At 29.2% G+C, this 20,757-nt stretch overlaps 1 protein-coding gene across 32 annotated transcripts in view; it reads left to right on the top strand.

Moving 5' to 3' along the window:
- LOC129910762 (basement membrane-specific heparan sulfate proteoglycan core protein) overlaps positions 1-20,757 on the top strand; it is a 180,583-nt gene that overhangs the window by 46,168 nt on the left and 113,658 nt on the right. For 27 of the 32 annotated variants that reach the window (XM_055988298.1, XM_055988295.1, XM_055988288.1 and 24 more), the window contains exons 7-8: positions 1,387-2,097; positions 2,708-2,824. In XM_055988298.1, coding sequence (XP_055844273.1) covers positions 1,387-2,097; positions 2,708-2,824 — 828 coding nt within the window. Of the gene's footprint in view, positions 1-1,386; positions 2,098-2,707; positions 2,825-9,849; positions 10,060-19,211; positions 19,452-20,757 lie in introns of those variants that run through there. The other 5 variants (XM_055988302.1, XM_055988299.1, XM_055988301.1 and 2 more) reach the window with 4 other exon arrangements.

The following is a 20,757-nucleotide window of genomic DNA, read 5'->3' as shown; positions in this document are numbered from 1 at the left end:
TGTTGATAATAAAGTCTAGAGTGGTTGATCAATGGAATCGCCAATCTGTCGATTTAGTATTAAACAGCATTTGAAACATAATTATTAATTTCTTCTAATATTCTTAGTTTTAAGAATTATTCACCCAGTATTCAATAGACTCTTTTAAATACCTGAGCTTCTAAGCAAAAACAGAACGAATTGTTTTTATTGCTGAATATGATTCCTTGCTAATACATTCTGAAATAACGGCAACACTGGTCGGTTTTCATTTTTTGATATCGTCTAATAACTTGATGAACGCCTCGGCTGCCTGCACGGAAGAGTATAACTCATGCTGACGTTTTACCTGAGCCTGTTAGCAGTGTGAATTCATCTCAAAAACCAAGTCATATGACGCCAAGGTAAACTTAAAGCAACTATTCGTATGTAATATTGAGTCATCAGTTCAGAGTGTTAAATCGTTCAACGAGGTCCAGGGTTCGAATCCCAAGACAGTTGTGTTTAGTATTTAGATGGAATTTCTTTTGCATGCCATTAAGTGTAACTTTATTAATCTCCAATCTATTGAATCCGTCGATGTGAATTATGTATTCATTCTATGGGTTGGCTCCGTATGAAAAAGAATATTATTCTTGAACTAACACAATTTGAACAGACTAGAGCCCTTGGTTTATCAAGTATTAGTTGTTTTTTGTCCTTTCTTTAAAAGCGTATGTTATATACTCAATTTCTCTCACGCGCTCATGTCTTTTATATTTTTTTTGAGAGGTTTAAATCTTTTTTTGTATTTTAAGACTTTTGAATTTAGACAAATTATTACACTATCCTGGTTGTAGGCTTTAAGCATGTTTAAATTAAAAAGTACGTATATACGTAACTCTCAATTTAAGAAAATAGCAACACCTATTTTTAATTGACATGGATTACAAAAAAAAAAAAACAACAACTTAATCAAAATATTAAACAATTAAAATTCGCAGAAATACTTAAAAAAAAAAGGAGTTATTAGAAATGTATATTTCTTAATTGTAATTTTAAAGATTTATCATTTAAAAAAAATATAGGTCTGGAACATGGTTATTTTGTATTGTGTGTTTGTTTTTGTCCAAAATTGTTCATTTGTCCCCTTTTTAAGAGCTAGTGATGTTCATTGCCTCTATAAATTAAGGACTACGACTTCTTAACTCTGCACTCTGATTTGTAATTTAACTGATAAAAATACATCGCTAGCTCTTAGAAAACTTGAAATTATTTGTGTGCTTCGGGTTTAATTTTAAATTCTGATATATGCTTGGGATTACTGGATCCCCTATCCCAAATCGGGCTTACCCCTTCCCGCTTAGAAGTTAAAGATAAATCCAACACGAAATATAAATGTATTTAATTTTATTTTTAACTAACCAGAACAAGGAGGTGAAGAAGTACCAGAACAAGGAGGAGACAATGAACGTGAACAAGAATTAGAAAGAGAAAGGGAACAAGAAAGAGAAAGAGAACAAGCAAGAGAAAGAGAACAAGAAAGAGAACAAGAAAGAGAAAGAGAACAAGAAAGAGAAAGAGAACAAGAAAGAGAACAAGAAAGAGATCAAGAAAGAGAAAGGGAACAAGCAAGACAACGGGAAAGAGAACAAGAAAGGGAACGAGAAAGAGAACAAGAAAGGGAACGAGAAAGAGAACAAGAAAGGCAACGGGAAAGAGAACAAGAAAGAGAGCGGGAAAGAGAACGTGAAGAAGAACGTGAAAGAGAAAGACAACGAGAAGAAGAGCAACGGCAACGTGAAAATGAAAATAGAATACCATCTAATCCTTCAACAAATGAATACGATTATGATCGTCGAGGAAGTTCAACTGAAGGAAGAATCTTTAGGGATCCATTGTTTACGCAAGGAGATGATGTTACAGATTCCTATCCTTATGAAGGTACTGGATATACAGAATATCCATCTGGAGGTGGAGATTTCTATGGAAATAAAGAGAACATTGAATGCAGAGGTGATGCCATGTTCCATTGTTATGAAAGTGGTAAAAACATTTGTGAAGAACAATTATGTGATGGTAATGACGATTGTCCAGATGGAGAAGATGAAGCAGATTGTCCTGGAGTTGGCAAAAACGGTAGTTAACATACAAAATATAGATTTATATGATTTTTATAAATGTTTTTGAACATTTTTCATCATCATTAGAAAACCTTTAGAAAAAAAAATTAGGTAACTTAACATTTTTAATTTTATATCATGTAATTGTTTTGTAGAGTAGGCAAATCAGCTCACAAATTTTAAAATTTTGCTAATCAACTTTTTTCAATTCAGCCGAACAAGGCTAAAACACAGAATATTCTAATGAGCAAGATGGCGTTAACTACAGTTTTAAAGCTGCAGGGCAGGATTGAAATAAATTCCTAGACATGTGATGAATTAAATTAACAGTTAAAAAATGTGTTATAATAAACTGTAACTAATAACACGTTTACTTTTAAAATAACTAGTAAATTAAAAACAAATTACATTTTAAATAAATATATACACATTGTTGTAGACTTGTATATAATGTAGATAGTTAGGTTCACTATACACACATACACATTTTTGTATATACTTATAAATATTACACCAACACGTATAAACAATCTTTCAAACTCATTAACTTTACATCTCATACAAAACAACAATAACACTTGTTATAAACTAAAACAAAACATATTATGTGTACCCTTTTCGTTTAGATCTAAGATGTTCTGAAAATGAATTCATTTGTGATAACATGTGTGTACCACTGGAGTTTAGATGCAATGGTAACGAGGAATGTCGTGATAAGACCGATGAAAAAGATTGTAAAAAAGGTAAGATTTTTATTTTTATTTTTGTTTTATTTATTTATTTATTATTATTAGGTTTTACCTATTTTCTATTTAAATTTTCTGTTTTAATTCTTAACTAAAAGTTATTTTATCATTTAAATTGCATCGAAGTCTAATTCACTATTTCATGGTTGGAAAATGTTTATCACCGGAATTAAAAAAAAAAATAAAAATCTAAGCTAATGAAGCTTAAGAGTAATCTTTCAAGCAAAACTATAAAAATTCAAGGTTAAAAAAGAAGTAATCACTTATTTGTGAAACAAAAGTGTCATTATTATTTCACTTACCCATCTCTATAAAGCCTGGTATGAAGATCGAGATAAATTTAAGCTCCCGGTCTAAAATTTATCTGAGCATCTTATCGATAATTTGTATGGGAGCGAATATTTAGCTCGAATCTGCGTACCAGGCTTAATAAAGCAAGAAGAGCAACCACAACAGATGTTCATTGCAAAAAGATGAAACTATTTTGTACTTCTTTTTTTTTTTATTTAAAAAAATAGCTATTTCGCAATTTTTTTTTAATATTTTCAAAATTTCATAAAATATAGTGATCTTTTGGTACATTAAATTTCACTCTTTCTTATAAAAATTAATGCTAGGTTTCTTTTTTACTTTTTTTAAAATTTTTATTTCAACAATATAAAAAAACATTGAAACAATAAATGATGAGGTGCGTGAGGTAAGTAGTCTTTTGTACTAATTTTGTAAAAAGGATTTTTTTAAGTTTATTTTTGTTTTAATATCGTCTATACACTTACCAACCAAATACAAAATGTGTGTTTTAATTTGCAAAAACACTTCTGCTTTAAAAAAAAAATGAAACAAAAAACAAAACACTATTCGACCTTGAAGTTATTAAAATATTCTTAAATAATTCGAAGCCAAAACCGTTCTGTAGGCTCAACGGTTTTCAAATTATTGCTTTTCAAATATCAAAAAGGTAGTATTTTTTTTTAAATAAGTAACCCAGTAAGGATTTTTTTTCCTTTTGAATTGTTTATTTGTTCAATTTATTTTAATGTTTTTCGAAAAATTTTTTTAAGAAAAACTTAGAAAGGGAAACGTTTACTTTTTTTTTGATTTTTTAGGAACTGGAGTTATGATTAAGGTCGTCCCAATTACAACGTATTGTTTTTTTTCCAAAATCTATCAACTTACTTTTTTAAAAATTCTTAAAATTATATCTGTAGAAATCAATTAATTTAATTTTTAAATGATCGACGTACAAACTTTCAAAAATAATAAAAAAAATCTTACTTGAACGATTTATTGCCTGAACTGATTGTAGATGAGAGCGTTTCAGATTTTAGAGGTTGTTAATAATTATTTCTTAAAAATGTATTTGGCTTCCATTACAAATAAAAAAAAAAACATTTATTGAAAATAAAAAACAATTGCAAACTTAAATATTTTGAATGTAAAAAAAAATTTTTATTGAAAATAAAAATGTGTTGCATTAAAAAAAAGATTATTAAAAACAAAAGTATTTGTAAATTCAATGCAAAATGTGAGCATTAAATATTTTTTTTAAACATTCGTAGAATTTCTTACTTTTATGACTATTTGGCTTTATAATATCTGACTTGTGTTTTGAAATTTAACTTTCGAACTTGTCCTTAATAAAAAACGAATTGCCATTAGGTTACTTACAACACTGTAGTCAACCTTGAGCGCAGATTAAGACCATTTTTTTTATATTACTATCAGTCTTTAAATATGTACCTCCCTTATGTTTGACTTACCTACTTTCCTTATTTTAATTTCTCAATTCATATTGTTATGCATGGATAACTTGACATTTCGTTGTGCAAAATAATTTCTACAAGCATTTTTAGCTTAAGCTATTTTGCATTTATGTATATGTGGCAAAGTACCTACTTTTTATCGCTCTGATTTTCAAAATACTCCCGATGGACCGAACACAACATTGTTTAAGGACACAAGTATAAGGATGGGAGTTTCAGTACATACTCGATGAACTCACCCTATCGTTTGTTTCCTGGTATAAGGAATTACTACGTCAGTCTATTCTCTAACGAACTTTATTTTGATTAAATTTTAGTATGCATTTTTACATATGCAAATTTTATTCCCTCTTCTTCCGCGCGCCTGCCACCTCACCCACGCCTCTTGTTTTATGAATTCGCATATACATACATAGATGCCTGTATGTTGCTTACTGGAGGTTTGAAAAAAAAAAAACGCCGCGAAATGAAAACCCCTCTCGAGAGATATGAATGTCTGATGAATAATCTCACCAATTGAGGATGTAAGCAACCGATGCGGGGAAGAAAGGAAGCATCTAAGTACCAACTGCTCAACAAGGACACACTTCCGAAGATCCAAAGACCATTTCGACGGAAGCTCTTCTCCTACTCTATGTGCACCACTAGTAAGAGAGTGTAGTGTCCTGAATCGTCATCATCCAACCGACATCGTATCCAAATCCTTGAATCCTAGAGAAAAATATACTTTCACTTGAACCTTTTTTTTTGTTGAGCTCTATGTTGAGGACTTTTCCTACATCCTCGGTGAGTATGTTGGAATACTTTTTTTTTTTTCCAAAGAAGTGTGCGAGAGGTATTAAACGTCATCACTTTAACTTTGAACACTTTGACAATACGCTAAGGGGTGATTTTAATCTCGGTGTACAAATTGTTTTAACATTTTTCAGGGGCAAATCGTTTGCGTGGTGGGATTTGCGGTGTAAGGGATTTCTTGTTGTTGTGGATGTCCAAATGCTAGTTAGAGAATTTGAAATAGGATTTGGGGGTTAAATTTAGGGCGTGAAAGTTGGGGGATGAACACTGGTTTATGTTTGACTTATAAGTTGTGAAAATTAATTTTGTTGTCTGTGAGAACCACATGTTTTTTTTTTTTTTGTTTTGTTTGATGTTACATTGAATGTTATGGTTTGTAATAATTTAGTGTTCTCGGTGGGAGGTAGTTTTGCATTGAATCGTATTTAAATGACCTTTGTGGAACAAGTTTTGTATATGTTTATAGAGAAAGTGTAAGGATAATGTTTTGTATTTTGAGTTATATTCTCTTTTTTCATTGTGGTTTAGATGCAACTTAATTGGTTACAAATCAAAAAATAAAAGTTCACACTTAGCACTGTTTTAGCAGTTTAAATTGGTATATGTACATTTTTCATTGAAATGATTTCATGGGTAACTACTTTATTTTCCTTCTAATTTTGTATATTGTTATTTTTGATTAATGGTGGTCGGAGGACACCTTTTCTATTTCTTGTGAATTATTTTAGTTTAATTTTACCAAAATAACGAATCACATTTAAGATTTTATTCAATACATTTCTTATCAGCTATTAATACCTAAATTTGCATTAACAAGACAATGAAACTGTAAAATTTCTACAATTTGCGCATCAACCAATTTTTATTTGTAGTTGATCATAGTTCATACCTTAATAAATATTTAATTTCGCTTCGGCATCATTTTCACGTGCTGTCTCATTAAAGAGTTTCCAGAAATCACTTTCATAAATTATACCATGAAAGATGCAAGATATCATTCTGCAACATTAACACGAATAATCTGCCGCAAAGTCTATATGAATGCTTCCGCCTTGCGCAAAAGGATTTATTTGTCTCCATTGCCAATGATAAATGTATATACAAGCTACTTAACGGTATTTATGTTATACGCAAAGATGTGCAATCAGATTTAATTAATCTAATATTTTGCAATGCCTGAAACTGAATAAAGAAAAAAAAAATAAAGATCAATGAACTTGTATGATGCACTATCCAATACCATAGAATTTTCTTCGTTTTAATTGGGATACATTAACTGAGGGAGATGCACATACTTTGTATGCACGGGTATTTATGAATTGAAATACCTTACTTTGGATTAAAAAAATAATGTTATTTTGTTTTTCAAGTGTTCTATGTTTGACAGTTCTCGCCTGATTCCTGTTTTTGAAACCTTAAAATTAACTTTACGATTAAGAAATTATGCTTTGACCGAATTTTTTACCAAACAACTATTTTTAATTTTAATATTTTTTTCAAACCTTAATTTGAATTTAGGATCAAAGTTCGTTATGTAACAGCATAGGAAACAACCAATGTCCGAATTCAGCTTCCACAAAAATGTTTTAATGATAATGAATATAGGAGTATACAAATTTCAAATGACTTACTAAGCTCTGATTTTTCAATCATCATAAAGGTTATCCGAAAAAAAATTTCAATATAAAAAATATATTCCTTGGAATACGCTCAAACTGAAATTAAATTTGTTCAATGGATTAAAATGTTCCACATACGCCACAGTGATTTCATAAGTTCAAAACTAAAAAAAAAAAAAAAAAAAACAGTAAAGTTCTTTCTAACATGAAACAACATACACGCAAAAAATGATCGGTTAAAAACAACGTAAAACTCGTGTAAAATTAAAAGAGATGATCGTTAATATAGTAGCTGCAAACTAACCCAGGTTAAAATTACACGAGTCGACTTGGTTATTCAAAATTGTTTAATCTTACCCATTTTCTCGGTTATATTTTACTAAAATGTCAAATTTTAACGGAGTTTCTTGATCAATATAAACAAGTTGATGAGTTAAAATAACCTTCTAAAATGGTAATTTTAAACAATTTAACTTACCCGAGACGACTACGTTGATTTTAGCAACGAGAACTACGTAGTTTTTAACCAAGACTACGTTATTTTGAACACATTTGCTATATAGCGATTATGTATGATCGTAACAAAAAAAAAAAATATCTTACTGGGAGGATACCCCATTTAGGTGGGAGGGATAGTTTAATTTAAACAAAGTTTTTATGAAACATTACACTAGAAATTGATAAGAGCATATTAGGGTAAGTCGGGGGAATATTCCAGTTTGGGTGCCACATTTCAATATTTTACACTACAAAGCTCATATAGGCAATTCTGACAATGCAGTTCGCAGTTCAAGTGGCGAAGAGGATACACACAACTTCCGTCCAATTTGTGACATGTGCTTCTCCGACAAATTCGGAGCAAGATGTGACTGTATTTAATGCTCTAAATGCAAGAGATCGATGCATAAGGACCCGATGTTTCACGCGATTTAACTTACAAAAGGACATACTGCCTAAATGTCTGCCATCATATCCACCCGTCAGAAGTGGCATATTCCTCTTACATGTGGGTAAAATGCCACTTTTTAAGGTTTTTTTTTAAACTTTATTTAAAATTAATCAAACGAATTAAAGTTATGTTTTTATTAGATAAAGTGAAAATCTAATAAATAAAAAAAAAAATGCTTTGACTATTTAATATGATTGTTTTATTGTTAAGTGTGGAATATTCTCCCGACTTACCCTATATAAATAAAAACAGGAGGATTTTTTTTAAATATCAATTTTTAAAGAAATGGCATTAGTTTGAGAAAAGTTAATTTATCGTAATTTTTTTTTAATTATATAACGAACAAATCTTCACTGGGGAATGGAATTATGGGCTAAAACCTGGGAGTTAATTGGTCGCCGGATAAAAGTAATGGTTTTAAGAAAAAATAAAAAAAAAAAACAAATCGACATAAAAAGTTTCTCTGAGAAGTCGCTTTTCACCATGACTTGAAATATATTGTTTTGCAAAAACGCTGTGGTACATCATTTTTGAATAGTTTTGGGATAGATTTTGGCAAAAAAATGCACAAGGCATTATTGCCACTTAATTTGTCATCATGATTTTGAGTTTTAATTTTAAGAAATTGATAAGAAAATTCAATAAAAAAAAAAATTGAAAATTGAAAATCAGTTTGAACAAAAATTATAGAATTTTTTTTTTTTTATTTTGAGTTTAAAAAGATATAAGAGCTATTCATTGAAATTGCTAGCTTTAAAAAAAGCATAGCACGATGTTTTCGACTCAAGCTATAAAATTTTTGTCGAATCTTATGCAATTCAACTTGCATATTCCCAAAAGTATTGGTGCAGTTAGAATGTCATGGAAGAGCATCTTATGGTCTCTCAGAATTTGGTAACTTTTTCATCCTTATGGTTTGCAATTAAATGCACTTCTTGTACAGTTTTGAAAAACCACTACTTTAAAATAGTATTTTGCTTAAGTTAGGAAAAATTAATCTAACAAAACCCTTTTTATTTCGTTTGCCATTTTAATTTATAGAAGTTCTCTAATTCCAATTTTAGGGCAGCACCCTGAACAAAAATATTATTTTAATGTGCTCTTTTATTGTAATTTTCAAAGAGGTATACATACCTACTTGTTTTCAAAATAAATGGGACTTAGAATGAAAGGCATTAAAATTTGAATTTGTTTGTTTAAAATAATGTAAAAAAATGTTCCTTACCACTTATGAATTTTTTTCTTCTAAAAATACACTTTTTGCAAAAACCATGAATACGGCAACCCTGTTCAATTTAACATCAAAAGAACTCCCACAAAAGCACACGCTACAGGTTTCAATTCATGTTCAACATCATCGCACCACACTTTCATACGGCAACATTATTTACCAAAACAAAACAACAACCCAAACCCACCCACCTACAATCATACTTGCATTGATAACAAGAAAACATGTTTGATGCCGGTGGTTGTTTTCACTGAGTTTTGTATCTGAAAAGTGAATGCAACCAACTTCCCTTAATTTCTATACATCCCATTCGAGTATCGAAAGTCGAGATTCAAATATAATTCAGATAACAGATACAAAACCAAAATATACACAACATCGGAAAAAGCAATCTTTATGTTGCTTATGTCGTTTTCCATGTTGCATGGTATACGTCTCTGTATCTTTGCCACCCGGCTTTTGTTGCATGATACAATGAGAATGAACGTGTGCATGGGGTGGTTATAAAAGTATAAACTCTTCTACGAAATGTATCTGAATCTAAATTCTGAAATAATTTCCCTGCACCTCGAATGAAAATGAACGAGGATAGATTTTCCACAGCAACTCGATGTCGTCGACGACGGCTTCGGTAGCGACAGTGAGTGGCAAATGAAATTTTCATTTTCAGTTAGAATTCAACCGCTAACGAAACGAGTTCAATTCAAAACTGCCTTCCAAAGTCGTGTGCGAGGACGAGTGAATTAGATATTTTGATTTTACTGTTGTTTTATTTTAGGATAGTTTTTTTGTTAAGGCTGATCCGCAAGAGAATATCCGGTGATCCTCCGATAGGTGTTCAACTTAAAAACAAAATTATTATAAATATTTGATAGGTAAAAAATAAAACTTTTTTTTTTTGAAAATTCAAAGTTTTGTTGAAAAAAAAACTTGATCCATATAATTCAGAAAAAGCAACAATGTTATTGTGATTAAGTGAAGAGTTAAATTAAAAAAATTACCAAAGGAATTAGTTTTAAATGTGGAACAAATTAAAATCTAAAAAAAAAAATGAGAAGTGATTTTAAGTTAACTTTTATAGTTTCTGATGCTGATCGTGGAGCATCAGCATTTTCAATTAATTCAAGTGCTGGGATTAACTTTTTCATTATTTAATTGGATAAAAGGCTTAAAGCAGAAAGCTTTTTTCATGCAATGTGAACATATAGATTAAAACTTTTTCATCTTAAGAAAACTGCAAATTTTAACCAAACCGTTTTTGAAGAGTCTCATAAATATGTAGCTAATGTGGTTCAAGGTCGTAGTCTCAATTTGAAAAAAAAAAATTTTAAACAAGAACAATAATACCTACATACTTATTCCTATTTTTAAGGCAATTTTTTTTATTTTTTTTTTTTGGTTGTAAAAAATAATGAAAAATGTAGTTTTTCTAGAGATTTTAATTTTTTTATTTTCAAAGTTAAGTCTGAATCTGTTGACACAAAATTTTAATTGAATTTATCAATTTTGTTTTAATTTTTATTATTTAAAGATTTTTTTTAGTTTTCGTCTGAAAAAAATGCTGCTGAAAAAATTTTTCACTTAAATTTTCATTCTTGTTAAATATTTTTTTTAAATATGAATTTTTTACCTTAATGTTCAAGAATGTTTTACTCCCATCAAAAAGTTTTAAAACAATTTTTTTGAACTCGAACTGAAAAAAATTAAATTAATTAAAAGTTTGTGATAAAATGAAAATATCTAAAAAAAAAGACATGTTACTTACCTTTAACTTAAGTTTTCAATTTAATAATTGTGTCGTTATTTTAAATGAGTGCTACTTTTTCTTGGTTTTTTAAAACAATGGACATTTGCGAAGCTTAAGACTCCACTAAACTTCAGCCATTGGACTTTATATCTTCATATTAAGATTAGGGTGAGAGGTGGGAATAATTCGCCTTATCACTGCGGCCTCTGATGGGCTTATCACACAAAACCATACTCTGCATTCAAATATCGAATGATACCCGAATTAAGATTTTAATTTAATTTTTTTCAGGGATAAGATGTCTTCGGATTGAAGATTAAAAATAATCTCGATTCTTTAATTCGAGCCTTCTTGAAAAACTAAATCGGGAGAAGTAATTCTATCAAAATCTAATTAAAGTCGATTCTCCATTAAAACATGGCATAATTACTCGTGCGTATATGTCTGAGTTTTTTTAATTTTAAAAAGGTGTCCTAGAAAAAAAGAAGAAAAAAACGGAACTGTACTTATTTAAACTTCAAAAGGGTTCTTACTTTTCTGAGGTTCAAAAACTGGTTTCATTTATTTTCATGTTTCGTTATCTTTAGACCAATTAGTCTTGTTTATCAAGAATTCTTAAATGATTTATTTTTTTTTTCAAAATGAGCATTTTTTATGATTTTCAATTGAGTGCTCTGACACTCTGGCTTTCTTAACCAGAATTTTGAAAAACAGGCTTACCTTTTGTGACTTTACATCTTAATTTTTGAAATGAAATATTTACGGAATACATTAAGCTAAATCTAATAGTATTTTAAGCCTCAGCTTATATTGTAAATGGTTTCAAAAATTCTAGAAATCAAGTTCTTTTGAATAAAAAACGAATTATTGATTCCAAAATTTTATAAAACTGTGAAAGAAAACCAAAATTAACTTTATATTTAATTTACAAAAAATTATTTTTGAGCTTCAACACAATATTTTGTAAAGTTTTGTCAATCATGAAAATTTTAAAATCTTTTTCTTCTTTCTGAATTCTGATGCGGCCGTTGGCATGATCTTCACTTGAAACTAAAGCCATTTATACTTCCCTGTTACAACCTAAGGGTCTAATTATGGTATTCGGGGTCAAAGCATATTACCTCCTTAATTTCTTATTTCGCTGAAATTAAGTAGGTATATTTTTATATGAAAAAAAAAAAATTAAAACGCAATAACCTAAAGATTTTTACTGTACGCTTTTGTTGTATTATTTTTTAAAGAGAAATTCGTACTCAAAAACAGGAAAATATTTAGTGCTTTCCAAAAAATCTTGTTTTTTTGTAAAAAATCCAAAGAACGAAATAAGAAATTATTTTCAAAATGATATCACTTAAAAAGAAATAATATTATTGTATGCTGAATTAGTGAACTACTTTAGGATATTGATGTGTATTACATTATTTTTTACTTTCAAAAATGTTTATTTTTCATCGGCAGAGAAAAATGTTGACCAAAAAAACTTTTTCATTTTACAATACCCGAATTAACTCTAAAGCCCTAACTCCTCAATGCTTGTCATTTTTGTAAGCATCAAATAATGCAACATTTTTATTTATATATATGTATATGTATGTAGGTAAAGGTATCCTAGACAGGAATGCACATTTTTCCATAGTTAACAAAAACGCAATTCATGTTATGGATTTAACCATAACATCTCTCACCCTGTTAAAACATCAGTCCGTTCTTTTTTGAAAGAAGTACAAGATTTGTGTTTGTATGAAAGAAAAGAAAATACAAAAATTTCTTTTAATTTGTTCCCTTTCACCTTAAAAGATGAAAAATTACAAAGGTTTAAAGAAGCAAACAAATATGTAAGCCTTTTAACAACTCTAAGCAGCGTTTTCTTTTTTTTTTTTCATTATAAAAAAACATCTTTTCTCGATCTAATGAGATAGATATAAATGCTGTTTTCAAAACAGAAAAGAAAAAAAAAACACAACTGCGTACGCCCAGTTATAATGTTGCACAGTTTTATTTATGCATTTAATGATGCGCTTAACATGTTGCCCGAGTTAAATTTGACCAATTTGTATATAAAATTACTTTGAAAATAAACATTATCCAAGAAAAATGGTCTGTATTCAAAATATGAATGCAAAATTTTGCATTTTATTTATTTTTATTTTTGTTTTATGATGAGCATGATGCTGACGTGTAATGTTGGTATTGTGTATATTTGAACGGTTATATGGCTGCTCATTACAGTTTTGTATTATATAGGAACTTTTTACATACCTACAACCGGCAATTTCTTTTGGCCATGACTTTCATACTTAAGACTAAAAATTTGGCAAACACTTGCTATATACCTACTCTTATGAGAGGGAATTGACTTTATTTATTTAGTTTAAGTGTTCTTCTCGAAGTGTAAATTAATTGATTTTTGAGTGAATTATCCTAGAAATACTCAGCAGCAGGTTTCGAAATATGAATTTGATGTCTTTTCCAAATTTAAATTCAAAATAGTTTTTTACGATCTATTCTAAGACTGCTTTTAAAAAAGAAAGGTACTTATGTAGTATAGAGATCAAAGAAAATTTTCGTTCTCAAAAGTCTTCGTGTATGGGGGAAAGCAATTTTTGGAAAGTTTTAAAGTCGAAAGTATAAAATTTATGCTGGACATGTTTAAACTTGAGTCATAAATTTATGTTGGTTTTTCTTTAAAGCTTCATTGAAAATATTATTTTATGCTTTAGAAGTAAAACAAAGTGTTTTAACGCTGAATTTTAATATTTTTTAAAATTCAGTTTTCCATTATTCGGGATTTTAAAATTCTGTAAATCGAAATTTCTGTATTCAAATATTCCGTAGCTCAACAACTAACTAAATGATGAAAAGAAAATTGTTTTGATTTTTTTTTTTTTTTCGTTAACACATTACGAAATTTTTTAGTACAGAATTTTGAAATCCAGTCATTTTACCAAAGCTTTTTTCGAAGCAGAATGATGGATTAAGAGAATTTTGAAACAAAAAAAATCGTAACATAGAACTATAAATTTTTAAGTCAGTACAGAATTCACCTTTCGCAAAACGGACAAAGTTTCAAAGAAACAACTTTATCGAGCTGTTTACTTTTAAATATAGGTACTAGACAGCCCAGTTCTGTCTAAAATAACTTCAAAATTATAAAACAATGCGGTCGAATTGAAATACACCATATCTAAGGTCTTGAAAACTTCAAAAAATAAAGACTATAAGTGCATTTTGCACTCGAAAAAAAATTTTTTTAAAAAAAAAATTAATTAATTATCCACGTGAAACGATCCAATTGTATACTAGAAAAGTACCAATACAAATAAATATGTACACAAGTTATTTAAAATATTTTAAATAAGAAATCAAAGACTCTGTACCTACTGACTTAGATATTCCTATACTCAGTATGCAAATACAAATCAAATGACTGTGACTTCATGGAGTGCATTACCTACCAAAGAATTGCATTTTCTTCTTTATCATTTGCAATAAAACTAAAAAGAAGGTGAGACAAAGTATATCAGACGATGCATTATCTTCATTTTATATTCTTCCGGGTAGAAATAAACAATCAAGCAACCACTCCTACGCCTACTCAGTCGTTTCCACCTAATTCTGCCCTACTATACCTTCATCTACAACAACAAAATTATTTTTTGTTCCATTTAACAAAGTCTAATTTTTTTATATACCTACATAAATAGTTAATATTAAATATATACACATATAATCTTATTATAGATATTATTCCCAGAAGTCACTGAACAAAATAATTCTATGTGTAAAAAAATATATATCCAATTCAAGATCACCTCATAAGATCACTAATAAAACAGTATGCATCCAAGTATTTAAATTTTTGACTGAAAGCAGATTTTATTCCTACGAGTGTGCAGTTCATAATGACGGCAAAGTCATATTAAAGATGAAATCATCTTAATAAAAAAAACAAAAACTGCATAAGTCTTATACAAATAAAAATGTGCAGCATCCGTCGGTTGGCCGCAAGAATCTGGAATGACATAAGCGTTCTGTTTCTGTTTGATCGTGCATTTCGATTATGGCGCTGACTGTTTCGCTCGAGCCATTGGTTTATGGTCTTTTGTTTGCATTTACTCATAAACGTCAGTCGACCTTTCGTTTTTGACGTTGGTCGATAGGCACGGTGAAGCGTACTTTGCTGCAGCGAGCGACTTGTTGCTTTTTTTTCCACGTCCTCGTCCGTGAATCGTTTTATTTTTATTTTTTAATTCAACTTTCTCGAGATCCTATTAATCTATTTTTAGATAAGTTTGGTTTTTCATTAAGGCTGGAACTTCATCAGATGCAATCCAGAACTACCTACAGATTTCTGTTCTGCAATCATGCGTGTTTTCCTGAGATATCTATTGATAGATTTAATAAAGAAAATTTAAATACAACGTACTGAGTCGCATGTTCTTGCATTTAAAAACCAATAATAGATTTATTTTGACAAACAATTAGATTTGTGAAAATTTGAAAAGCCTTTGAATGATTTTTTTAATAAAAAAATATCTTCTATCTTCTAAATAGATGATTCTATAGAACTGATTTTTTGGTAATTCGGAAAGACGATCTGTCTTGGTTCCACCCATTTTTGCGGGCACATTTTAATTTCCAAATGCCCCAACTTGGGGCTGCAAGAACTTTTCAAGAATACCAACCATTTTTTGCTACCACTCAAACCCAAAAACCTGCTGGTTTGATTAAAATTCTTGTTCTACAGTTTTTTTTTTTTGATCCATTAACTGTCCATTATCAAAAAAGATGTGTGTGCTTATTAATGCATATCAAATAGGAAGCAGATGCCTCTGAAAGTTAAATTTGTCATTAAAAATTGTGGGTTTGATGTATTTTCAGTATCTTCCAAATGAGACAGTTTCTTAATCAGCACTATCTTGTTTATATTTATGGTAATTAAAATATTACTTAATTATTAGATGCAAAACTGATTAAAAATTAATCTGTTTTATAAATAATAATAATACATACATGATATTTGTATCTATCCATCAAAGATGGGGCTTGGTCATTACATGGTGTAGGTAAAATGACATTTTCAGTTTTTAAAAACGTGCGATCGAATATTTAACAAAAACCATAGTAAAAAAAATGAAAAAAGATGAAACATACATAGTTATTTTAAAACATTACTAAAAAACACAAGTTATTTCGAACATTTACTGCAAACAGCTTTTCGATATTTTGTAATATTGTAATAGAAACTGTAAACATTTATGTATAAATTTACAGATGCAAGGTCAACTTAATTTGTAACACTACACAAACAATCAATTGATTCGGTGACATTATTTCAAATAAATAATGTTGAATACTAGTCGTAAACATTAATAGCAATTGACAAGGATGCCTGTGTTTGACAGATCACGACTTTATCTTCCTAATTTTTTGTCAGTCTTTTCAAAAAGAATATTCATCATTGGCATTTTATTTAGACAAATCTAAGTTTTGAATGCCAAAGAAAACAGCACGTTTGTTTTAACATTTGACGTGATAAAATCATTAGAAAATTTTGAATTAGAATCGATCAATCAATACTATACTTTCAAGTTAATCATTTCGATATTTGTTACTGCAAGGTCATTCGGACAATTTATCTTCATGGGGTTTTCTGTTTCATGGGGTGATGACCCCCTTACATTTTTTCGTAACAACAAGCAAATATTTTTGTTATAGTTAATAATTAAAATACCCTTGTCTAAAGGTTATAAATAAATATTTAAGCAAGCTTGGTAACTAAACAATCTTTGAGAACCAATTGAAGACAATCTTAAATACAGGGTGTCCCAAAAGTAATGGATCAAAAGAAATATGCTGATAGGCCAAATTTAGGGCTGTCAGAATTTGGTAACTTGTTCATCCCAAATCCTTACGATTTTCGATTTAATGCAGTTTTTGTGAAATTTCGAAAAATCCCGACTTTGCAACAGTATTTTGCTTCCTCCGCTCATAATTTATTTTTGTTTTTTTAAATTCTTTCACAAAAACATTTTTTATACATTTTTGAAAACTGCAATAACACAGCAAGTTTTCAAAAAAAATAAACCAGTGCCACACCATACAAATTTTTTTCAGGGTGTTGCTCTGAAATAAAAGAGAGAAATTGAGTTTTTATAAAACATGGAACTGTTAATTAATTTGCAGCAAAATGGCGTATGAAATAAAAAAATATTTTGATTAATTAATTATTTCTTATTATTATGCAATGTTTTAGTGAAAGAATTGTAAAAAACAAAAATCAATTATGAGCGGAGGAAGCAAAATACTGTTGCAAAGTCGGGATTTTTCGAAATTTCACAAAAACTGCATTAAATTGAAAACCGTAAGGATTTGGGATGAACAAGTTACCAAATTCTGAGAGCCCTAAAGTTGGCCTATCAGCATATTTCGTTCGATCCATTACTTATGGGACACCTGTATAACTGAATGTTTTTAATTTTGTAAACCGCTGATAAATAACCGAATTCTGAAGGAATCAGAGACAAATTTTTTAAAGTCCTAATAATGAGTGAGCATCTGAAAATTGATATCCTTTCAATTTTCCCTTGAAATATTAGTATTCGCATAAATTTTAAAGTAACATTTAAAAATAAATTAATTTTAAAATGCAATTTTGTTTACAAAACTTTGTTATTCCTATGCCACAGGATGAAAGTACTTTTAATTTAAGAGCTACGACCGTAATTATATACAAAAGATTTTTATTATAGCTTTTACAAATGATTTTGGGATAGTGGAAAACAATGCTGAGTTTTAACTTTAAAGGCAGATTATTAAATCGACTTGCAATGTAATTTTAAGAACAGGATGGTCTTAATTGGCTTAACTAAATGACATACATACATACCGTTTTCGTTTGGTATAATTTTTGGATTTATTCAATGAATCAAACAAAATTGTTAAATGATAAAATTTAAGCTTTGAAATTGAAATTATTTAAATGTATGCGTCCCTTTTAAAAATTAGAACAGTGATTTAGTACCAAACAAACGAATAATCTCAGAATTAATTGGAACTACTGGAGACAGTTCGGGATGACCAAACCAACACTATAATGAATTCATATAAATTTTCGATAAAATGATTCAAAAATAAAGTCACATAGTACATCTTCATATACATTCCAACATTTCAACAACTCAAAGGTGAATTTATGAATTCCTGAACGCAATTGGTCCATTTTTCTTTTATTTTCCTGTATTGCTTGTATATATAATACAAAATTACTTTGTTTTAAAAGAAACTTAGGTACTATACAGCATTTGGTAAAATTAAAAATGGTAACCTTGTGTCGTTCGTAGTGTCATTTTTGGAGCTAAAATAATCCAGAATCGTTTGAACGTAAAATTTTTTCAAGATCATCGCGCAGCAGGATATCACTTCTATTTCAAATAATAAAAAATACCCCAACAAAATGGAACCGGATATCCACCCCTCATTCCCAAATAGCTTCCAGCTCCACAGAGATACCTCCTTGAAATGACCACTATCACCGCACTGATACTTTATAAAACGAGAAGACGAACAAAAAAAAAGAAAAGGATGTAATGGCTTTCCTGTTTTTTTGTCCGCAATTTTTTGTTTATAATTTTAAAAGGACAACATTAAGGATTTGGTTCAAGAATTTGTATTCCAGCGTTAATGTGCAAAGTGAACATTTAAAGTCATTTTCAAGACGCGCCCTTGTAAATTTTTTTCGTTGACACAAAGTTTGATGATTTGTTCTGTGCGTTTTTATGTGATGAAAATTTGCATTACAATACAGGCGTTTTAAGCTTCAAAATGTCGATGATGAAGTTAGAAGGTAGCACGTTGTAGATGGTAGATGTGTTATTTTTTTGTGTAAGGATATTATTTCGTTCATTTCGTTAGCTAAATTGATGATGATGATTTTTATATTTGTTTATTTGTGTGTGTGTTTTTTTTTTAAATCATTCGCGCGCTTGTGGTTATTTTTCATCAAACATTTGTGGGCTTTTTGAGAAAATCACAAGTATAGAAACCTTTGTGTGATAATATGGTGTTTCTTTTTTTCTGTATGAATATAAAAATTAAGGATGCCTAGCTCTCAGCAAGGGGTGGTTAATAATACAGCATTTTTATGTTTGAAAGTTGAAATGTTAAAATAAAAAAAAAAAAAACATTTGAAATACTCTTTCGTTGGTAATTTTTTTCCTCTCTCCACTTAACCACTATAAGATCAAAACAAAAAAAATCGAAAACTTAATTAAATCTCAGTTGAAATATTTATTTAAATCATAAGCAAAAAACGGATATCTACGATAAAGTTACAACACAGACTCATCCCTATAAATCACAAATTACAGTTTTTAGGAATATAAAAACCACATAATCTTCATACAGGCGAACATTGAAATATTAAAATGGGGTGGCTACCCCCCATTTTGGTTTTAATTATTGGAGCGACTTTACACCTTAAAAGTACCAATGCAAAGGAAGCAATAAGTTATCGAAATGGTAAGTTATAATTTTTGAAAAATAAACAAAAACAGCAAACGGAATAATTTTGTAGAAAAACAATAAAAAAAAAAGAATTTTCTATAACGTACTCACACTAATACGTTCTTGACTATTTAAGAAAAACAAAATAAAATTAATAACAAACAATGTACCAACGTATTTAATATTTAAAACTTTTGAGCTGAAATATTCAAAATTTATTTTCTTAAGACTGGGGATAAAAAAACAAAAAAAAAACATTTTTTTTCTTGTGACATAAAATTCTAGTTTCTTTCGAATCTAATTATTCCCTTTATTACTTAGGCCCATTTGCTCATACTAGTCATAAATTCTAATCTTAGATAGGTCGAACATAACTCCTATGTTTAACTTAGTTTATTCTAAGTTTCTAAAAAATATTTATATTCAACCTAGCAACGATTTACTTTCATGCGATAAATCGCTGAGAACTTCAAATTAAAATGTCAAACGACACAAACGTCAGTTAATTTGAACTGTTTTTGAGCAATTTACCTGACATAATTTAACAAATTTATTATTTTGGCAATTTTAATTGCAGAAAGAAAGTGTAAAATAGTGAAAGTGGCTATAAAAGTGTGTTAAATTTAATAAAAAAAATATTCATTTGACAGAATTTGTTTTGTTAATATTTTTGTTTGTCAAAAATTAATGTGACCAATATAAAAACAAAAAATGAACAGTGTTCCAAAAATATGTGTTGTGAATTTTACCATCGGTAGATGGTTAATGCTAATGAATGAAATTTTTTACGACATACATCAATTTTTGAAGCCGCGTTCATTCTGTTTTGGTCAGTAAAATACTTTAAGTAAAACATAAAATCCTTAAGATCTACTATTTCTTCCCCCTAAGTTATGTTAAACTTAGAGGAATTTATGACACAATTGGAGGTCGTGCAAACCACTATGTAGAACTTAGGGGTTTATGTTTCACATAAATATTTAAGACTCGTTTCAGCAAATGGGCCTTGTAATGTTGTCTATAAAATTACAACTTATTTATTATTTTTGTAAAATTGTGAAATATATTTATGAAAACCTTTCTAGCCCCATCACAATGCTCCCGTTCAGAAAACATTAGGAAATCGATTTTTAGTCAACGTTATTTTCGGGACGGAAATTTATTTGGATGATTAAATGAGTTAGGGAATTTTTTTTGCTAACTTTCTAGTCAACTTTCCAATAAAATTGCCCTAACCATTGCCTAAACCATAGTCGCTAACAATTGTGAACCTGCCAACATATAACAAAAAAAAGTTACGAGTGTGACATGATAAGAAATC

This window comes from Episyrphus balteatus, chromosome 2 (assembly GCF_945859705.1).
Source record: "Episyrphus balteatus chromosome 2, idEpiBalt1.1, whole genome shotgun sequence".
Classification (NCBI taxonomy): domain Eukaryota; kingdom Metazoa; phylum Arthropoda; class Insecta; order Diptera; family Syrphidae; genus Episyrphus; species Episyrphus balteatus.
This window is presented reverse-complemented; position numbering and strand designations above follow the sequence as displayed.